Here is a 7,984-nt window from a genome sequence, read left to right as displayed (position 1 = left end):
CAACAACAACCGAACGTGCTCTATTCTTTACCACTCTTCAATGATGTTTTGAATGGTGTAGCACCCGGTGATCGACTTCACCGTCAACGGAAATCCATACCACATAGGGTACTATCTTGCCGATGGTATCTACCCAAGGTGACCGACTTTCATGAAGACGCTCAACAATCTGCAAGACCAGAAACGGGTTCTTTATTCACAGTGTCAAGAGGCTGCTCGGAAAGACGTCGAAAGAGCTTTTGAGGTCCTTCAAGCCCGGTTCAACATTGTGAAGACCCCGGCTCGGCTTTGGTACACAAAGAATATTGTCGACATCATGTACACGTGTATAATCTTGCACAATATGATTATAGCTGATGAAGGACCGAGGGCGGCTAACTTTAACGACGAGGATAAAGCCGGAAGCTCAACCGCAAGGTCTCCCCCACGCCGAGGTGTGCATACGACGGTGCGCGAGAGGATCGAAACAAAGCACACAATGCTCGAGACCAAAATCCACATTGAGCTACAAGAAGACCTAATCCAACACATTTGGACGAAATTCATCCATGAGTAGTAGGTTTTTTTAATTTTATGAATTTAATTATTTAATTTTTAATTTTTAGAATTTTAATTATGTAATTTTCATTTTTTTAGTAATTTGTAATATTATTTCAGATATTTTTAATGCATTTTAATATTGTGGAAATGTTTTTAGTTAAATTGAATAATAGAATGGTGGGACCCTTGAGCATTCTCTTGCGGAAGAGCATGGATGTAGGTGTTGTGTTCTTGCCAAAGAGTAGGGAATAAAAGTGGGTTTGGGTCCACTTCCATGCTCTTGCCAAAGAGCATGGATGTGGATGCTCTAATATTCAATCTCATGAACAAAACACATTATATATTCAACCATAAGATATACTCCACTAGTAATCTTTAAACCAAACATAACCTTTTTTTATGAGACAAAAATGCTTAAACCATTGAAGAATGGTGAGTTAAAGAGCAGCAGCGACAAAAAACATGTCCCAAACAAGTTGCTCCAAACAACACAATGTACTCAAACAGAATGAAACAAAACAAAAAAAAAAAGGCAACCAAGGCAAACATGGACACGACACATAACAACACCCAAAAAAGTGTAGCCAAGCAAAAAAAAAAAACAAGAAAGAAGGAGGCAGCCATTGAACCTGTACTCAAGCAAGCAACTAGTAGCAAACAAGAGATGGAAAAACAAGAAATGGAAAAGGGTAAACCATGTATACCCTAATCATTTTAATTTGTTATGTACAATTAAAAATAAAATCAAGTAGTGTACAAAAAAAAATGACAGAAATATATACTTGAATATAGTAGCTAAGGTTAGGTGTTAAACTCACCTATCCTGTTAGGAATTTTATATATCCTATTGGAATTAAATATTTATGATGGTAATATATAAATGGATGACAGGCATTACCATGCTTAATTAAATATTTACATTAATTTCCAGGAAAGTACTCCGACATTTTATAATACTGCAATTTTTTCTCTCTTAGACTTGGTAGTGTAGTACTCCCCACTCCATCTCCATAGACACTACGCTGACTTCAATTTGTGTTTGGTGATAGTTTACTGTTGCTTATCCTACGCAATTTTCAATTTTAAGAGAGATGTGTGTGGTGACAGAAATTTAAAATGGCAACACACATCAAATTAGCGCAATGAGGAGAGTTAATGTCAGCAGTTTTATTTTTTTTTATTTTTTTTTGAAGTTTGAATCAATGGATTATTAGTATGTTTTCAAACTTAATTACGTGTGAAATTGTTTATATTTTTTATAGGTTAATTAGTCATGAATCATGCCGCCATGTGCACTAATATTGTTAGAGGCTTTGAGCTAATTAGTCAACTCCATCCCCCTTTCTTTCTCATAGATGCAATTATATGTTAGGAATTGGCATTTCTAAAACACAAAAGCCTTCGATGAATCTGAAGATATTCAACAAGCCTCTCTCTCTCTCTCCCTCTCTCTCTCTCTCTGCATGCAGACACACACACACCCATTTCTTGGAAGGCAAATGCTAGCTAGCTAGTGAAGATAAAAGGTATGAACAATACACACATGTTCTTTCTCTTGGAAATGATATATGCTTCAGTGTTTATCGGTGATAGGACAGAACTTAACAAAAACTGTCTTAATATGTAATTAGATATATGGTTACTAGCCAGATGTGAGGCTATATTGTAATTTTTTGTTTGCACATATATAGCTACATATGATTATTGTTTTTAGATCTTGATCATAACGTACTTTTTAGGTTATGCTTTTCAATTTCTGGATACTATAGGAATCAGGTGTGCAGAAGGTTTTTTTTTTTTTTTTTTTGATCATTAGGTTATGCTTTACTTTTGACTCAGCTCAAATTCATTTAGATCTACATATAATTGAGGCCCGAAATATTGTCTAACCCATTGGGTTGGGCCACTGTTGATATAGTTTGAATATAGTTAATTAGGGCTTATTAAGCGAATAAGAATTAATTAGTGGGCTAATATATTTGGGTTTTAATTAATTATGGCGTGACCTTTCCAAAAGTGATTCTATAATGAATGATCACTCAGGTCGTAGTTTAATTGCAAATGAACACATTGATCATACATACATGAGTCAGTGTATTTATACACATGGGCTCAATTACATAGAGCATTATCATTTCCTAACTATTTCTAAACACATTTCCATTATCCTAGTAAATATGTCTTGACTCATTCCACAATTACAAAACACACATACCAACTAAAATAGACTTAACTATCGAAGTCAAAAAAAATCTTGTCTACTACTTTCTCACTCTTAAAAACCCTAAATCACTTCTTGTTACTCTGATTTGATTATCTATAAACGATGGATTTGATCTTCGTTCTCCTAACCCAACTCATCAACACCACCACCTTCAGACTAGAATTCGAAGACGCGGATGGCAACTGCGGCTTGCTGCCAAGGCTGCGTCCGGGCAAGACCCGATTCGCTGCACAAAACCCGGTCCTCCACCGTCTCAATGGATCCGGCCGGGCCTGGAATTTCCGAGTCCTGATTGATGGGGAGTTCACGGGGATAGAGATGGACCCTCAGGTCGTCATGAATTGTGTTCGTGTCATTTTTAGTGTCGAAGGAGGCGTGCTCTGTGTTAAGGAAGTACATGAGAGGCGAGTCGATGCCTTCTTCCGACTAAGGTTTTTTACTATTTCCAACTTATATATTTACAAAAAAATGGATACATTTATTTGATTAGGATAGTGATAAAATGCAAACCCATATATTGTACAAACTCCAAACTTTTTAACACAATATCAACATAATGTCAACACAGTTTAAAATTTCAAGATTCTGATATCAATACAATATCAATACAATATCAACACAATTTCAACACAACATCAACCGTTGACATTGTGTTGACATTTTTTGTTGCTATTATTTCATGATCTGTTGATATTTTCTAACGGTTCAGATCATAGTTTGGAGTTTGTACAATATTTAGAGTTTGCTGATCACATCCCTATTTGATTATTTCAATTTTGATCAAATTTAGGTATTTCGGGTTCCTACGAAACTTTTTTTGGGATCGTAGAGGAGAAGCCAAATCCATGTGTCTATCTCACACACAAATGCCTACAAATTTAAAGAGGTATGATTTGTTTTTTTTTAAATTTTCAAAATGAGTTGAGGTATGTATTTTACTTTGGGGTATAGATATATGTCTTTAATTTCCTTTATATGGAGTAATTAACAGCACATATAATTTCATATATTAATGTTCATTATGTGTAAATTAAATCTTGAGATTGATTAATTGTCAATTTGGCATAGAACTATATTTTTGACATACATATATATAGTAAGGATATTTTCACTGCAAAATCTAAACTCAAGCTGAAGAATGTCGACAAGTTGATATAGTTTATGAATTTTCACAAAAAATTCCGACTATAGGTAATTAATTGATCAATTCACACTCACACTATTTCTAAACCTTATTGTGCTATCTTGTCTCTTTAAGAGATTTTATGTACAGCTATATAGAACTACTACTACTATTAGTTTATACATACATATGCATATTGAACATTTTATCGTAAATTAATGGATATATATATATATTGTAGTACTGCATATATGGCCATGATCTCTTAACACTTCTTTAGATCATAACTACGAACCAATATATGTAGCTAATTAATGAAATAGATGGTGTGAATTCTATTCCACGGATATAAGCATTAATTAACTATAGAGGTAAAATGAGGAGATCTCCTGAAAATATCTGCTCTATCAATTTAAATTATTTTTCTCAAAATATATCAAATTAATGATAATTCTATTGGGGATTCTAACAACATCATAATTGAATAGGTTCTCATCAACCGATTTGATAATATTTTGTTGAATATCATATATTTTCGAAAATCAGTGTAATATCAATATATCTATCTTATGATATCAATATTATATGATTATAATTTCACACATAATATCAGTATATATACACTATATCAGTAATTTACTTGGGCGTTCGGTTTGCAAGATTGTATCCCAGATTAAATCCGTAGTGTGATTGGTTCATGAGATTCAATACCACAACTCTATCCAAGATGGATAATTATGGGATAATTAGTCATAGTTAACCCCCTATGACTAAAATAATCTCACAACTCAATCCTAGATTATATCTTGGTATTATTTTATCTTGAAAAATCGAACACCACCTACATGTATAATATTAATTAGTATCAGTGGCGGATTAGGGGGGGGGCAGGAGGGGGCGGTCGCCCCTTCCCGGCCGTTCGGAGAGCCTAAACTTTCCCTTGAATCGAGCCGAAAATAGTATATCCGCCCCCTCCGTAGAGTGTAGAAATATACTTTGTTTTCAATAAATGGCATATAAAATGGAGTGGTCTAATGGTTTGTGTGTTGATTTTTTTCTAAGAGGTCTAAGGATCAATCATCAACAAGAGCATACTTTTTTCATTTTTTATTCTTTTAGTTTATCAATTCATATTTCTTTCTTATCATCAAAATAATACCTTTAAATACTTTATAAAATCTAAACTTTTACTAATTTTCCTATATTAGGTTGTTATATTTGTTCTTTAGTTAAAACTATTTTCAATCTTTGTGTTAATGTTTTTTTTTCCTAAAGTACTTATAATTTGTGATCCATGCATCTTAATTATTTTCTATGTAACAAAATAAACATTTTAATATTTTTGAAATCTAAATATTTACTTTTATATTACTTTTGTATATAATATTTATGATGATTTTGAATGTATATAATATTTACAATAATTTTATATTTTAAAATGAGTAATACATATTTGCAAGCTAATGCATGTTTATATTTTATTAACGAAGCTAGTGTTACTTAAATATTAATACAATATTATTTATTTTATTATTAAAAATAATATTAAATTAAATATTAAATATTAAATATTAAATTTTCGCCCCCGCCATTTTCGGGGTCTGGATCCGCCACTGATTAGTATCTCCTACTAGCATGATAACTCACATATTTCATAATAATCATTCCTTTCGTTTCATAGTAGTAGAGTCATTTTTCCATTTTGAACATTCCATAGCGGTAGAGTCATTTTCTTTTTTAGTAAAAAGTAGTAACACATTTTTCCACTTTTACTTTTTTATTTCTCTTACTTTATTATCTATACTTTTTCTTCTTTTCTACCTTATTATCTTTTTATTTAATACTTTAGTACATTACAACTTTTTTCTTAATCTCCGTACGAAAAAGAAATACTTCCACTACAACGGAACGAATGGAGTACTAGTACTCTAAAATGGGAAAAATGATTTTCGTCTTTGTCAATAATGATATTGTATCAAATTGAAAATGATAATGTATCGATATGTGAAAGTGTAAAAATGATGTTGCTCTTCATCAACAATGATATTAGCTTGATATCTGATTGAGGATCTAGATTTTAATCTCGATTCGTATTATTTCGTGTAGATAAATATACTATTTTTATTTCAGATAAAAACAAAAAACTCAATATCATATTCAATTCGACATAATATCATTATTGATGAAGGATATCATCATTTGTCTTTTTTCAGAAGTGTATGCAAATTCGATATCATTTTCGCTTTGATACAATATCATTATTCATGAATACCAATATCATTCTTCTCTTCTCAGAGTATCATCAAAATAGTTATAAATAGCATGTGTTTTAAACTTGATCGTTGTAATTATTGTTTAAATTGAAATATTGGAACTTTATCTTGGTGTTCTCTCCCAACTTCTGTGAGATACTTATTAAACTTTTATTGATCTATATTTTTATTTTAGTGGCGAAGAAGATGGAAGTGAATGCTCAACAAGAAAGGCAGAGGAAGATGGAAATGAATGCTCAACAAGTGAGGCAGAAGAAGAGGCAAATATCCGATCATCGGCCCCCGATTCCCCGGCCGGGACTAATAATATAAATGTCAATTCGCATTTGGAAAGACCAATAAGAGGGCGGATAGGTAATACCCCTCCGCCTCCGCCTCGGCCTCCGGATGATAACATGGTGCCGGCTCGAAGAAGCCGGCCAATCGATTATGAGCCATCATCCAACAATGTGGTTGAGAAGGATAGTTTTGTCCACATTATGCTTCTTGTATTTGCTTTAATAGTTTTTATATGGTTGAGGTTGTTTTGATGTACTATCAAAAATATGCTACTCCATATACGTATTGTTGCAACTTGCAAAGGTGTGTACGTGGAACAAATAAATTTTGGCATAGTGCTATAATTATGTGCAATGTATCGTGTTTATTCACGTAAGTTTTTCATTTTTGTTGGGCTACGCTGTTGGTCATCCAGTTACATTACGTGTGCACATTTTGGTTATTGGAATTGTAAAAACGTTGAATTATAGGAGTACTACTATTTGGCTGCAGAATTTAGGTATTTTTAACATTTAATTTTACTCGGTACGGTATAGTTCATTTACGTACATGCATGGGGTTTTCTTTTGTTTTATAATATTGACAAATTAATTTATTTAAGCATCATGCATGGTGTGTGTGCGTATTTAAGTCTGTCCATACGTGTTAATTGGAAATGTACTAGTAACTTTTTGGTGATGTGCACTGTCGTATATTCTTCTTCTTATTTAATTTTAACATTATCTAGTGATAAAATGCCATCTCTAAATATTATACAAACTCCAAACTATGACATTGACCGTTAGAAAATGCAAACTCTAAATATTGTACAAACTCCAAATTATGATTTGGTTCGTTAGAAAATATCAACAGATGACCAAATAACAACAATAAAAAATGTTAACATAATGTCAACACATCATCAACCGTTGACATTGTGTTGACATTTTTTGTTGTTGTTATTTTGTCATATTTGTTGACATTTTCTAACGGTTCAAATCATAGTTTGAAGTTTGTACTACGTCACGCACACTCCCTCCATTCCAGCAACTAATTGTAAGGACATTTGTATTATTGTACTGTCAACCAAACGAATTATTGTGCAAAACTTGTGGAATTAATGACATTAAATTGGTTCGTCGAATTATCTCAGTTTTTTTTTATTTATAACAACAATCATTTTTAAAGGTTTGGTTGAAATCCTTTAGAGAGGAAAACGGTACGTACTAGTATATAAGTAGGAAAGGAATCCTTCAAAGTTTTCAACTTATATAAGGAGAGGTGTGTGAGGTGGGAGAAGAAAATTGCACGTTAATTAACACTGGCAACACATCAAAGTAAGACATAAGATAGTCGTTGTCAGCATTTTTTTTGGAAAGTTTGAACCAGTGGATTATAAATATGTTTCAGAATTAATTACGTGTGAGATTGTACATATTTTAGAGGTTAATGAATGAATCATGCCATGTGATGTGCAGTAATATTATTTGAGCTAACTAGTCAACTCCCTCCTTCTCTCTATCTCATAGATGCAATATTAGTATATTTTAGGAATTGGAATTTCTA

The 7,984-nt window shown here is 32.5% G+C and overlaps 1 protein-coding gene across 2 annotated transcripts; it reads left to right on the top strand.

Annotated features, from left to right (window-relative positions):
• The first annotated feature begins 1,590 nt into the window (after positions 1-1,590).
• Positions 1,591-6,858, top strand: LOC125224494. Of its 2 annotated transcripts, XM_048127900.1 has the most exons (4): positions 1,591-2,066; positions 2,920-3,195; positions 3,555-3,650; positions 6,336-6,858. In XM_048127900.1, exons 2-4 carry the CDS (start codon positions 3,083-3,085, stop codon positions 6,688-6,690), a joined length of 564 nt encoding a protein of 187 aa, XP_047983857.1. In that variant the 5' UTR covers positions 1,591-2,066; positions 2,920-3,082; the 3' UTR covers positions 6,691-6,858. The 2 variants fall into 2 exon arrangements, with proteins under 2 accessions (XP_047983857.1, XP_047983856.1); XM_048127899.1 differs by lacking the exon at positions 1,591-2,066 and having other exon boundaries at positions 2,540-3,195.
• Positions 6,859-7,984: the final 1,126 nt, after the last annotated feature.

This window comes from Salvia hispanica, chromosome 4 (assembly GCF_023119035.1).
Source record: "Salvia hispanica cultivar TCC Black 2014 chromosome 4, UniMelb_Shisp_WGS_1.0, whole genome shotgun sequence".
NCBI classification, from domain to species: Eukaryota; Viridiplantae; Streptophyta; class Magnoliopsida; order Lamiales; family Lamiaceae; genus Salvia; species Salvia hispanica.
This window is presented reverse-complemented; position numbering and strand designations above follow the sequence as displayed.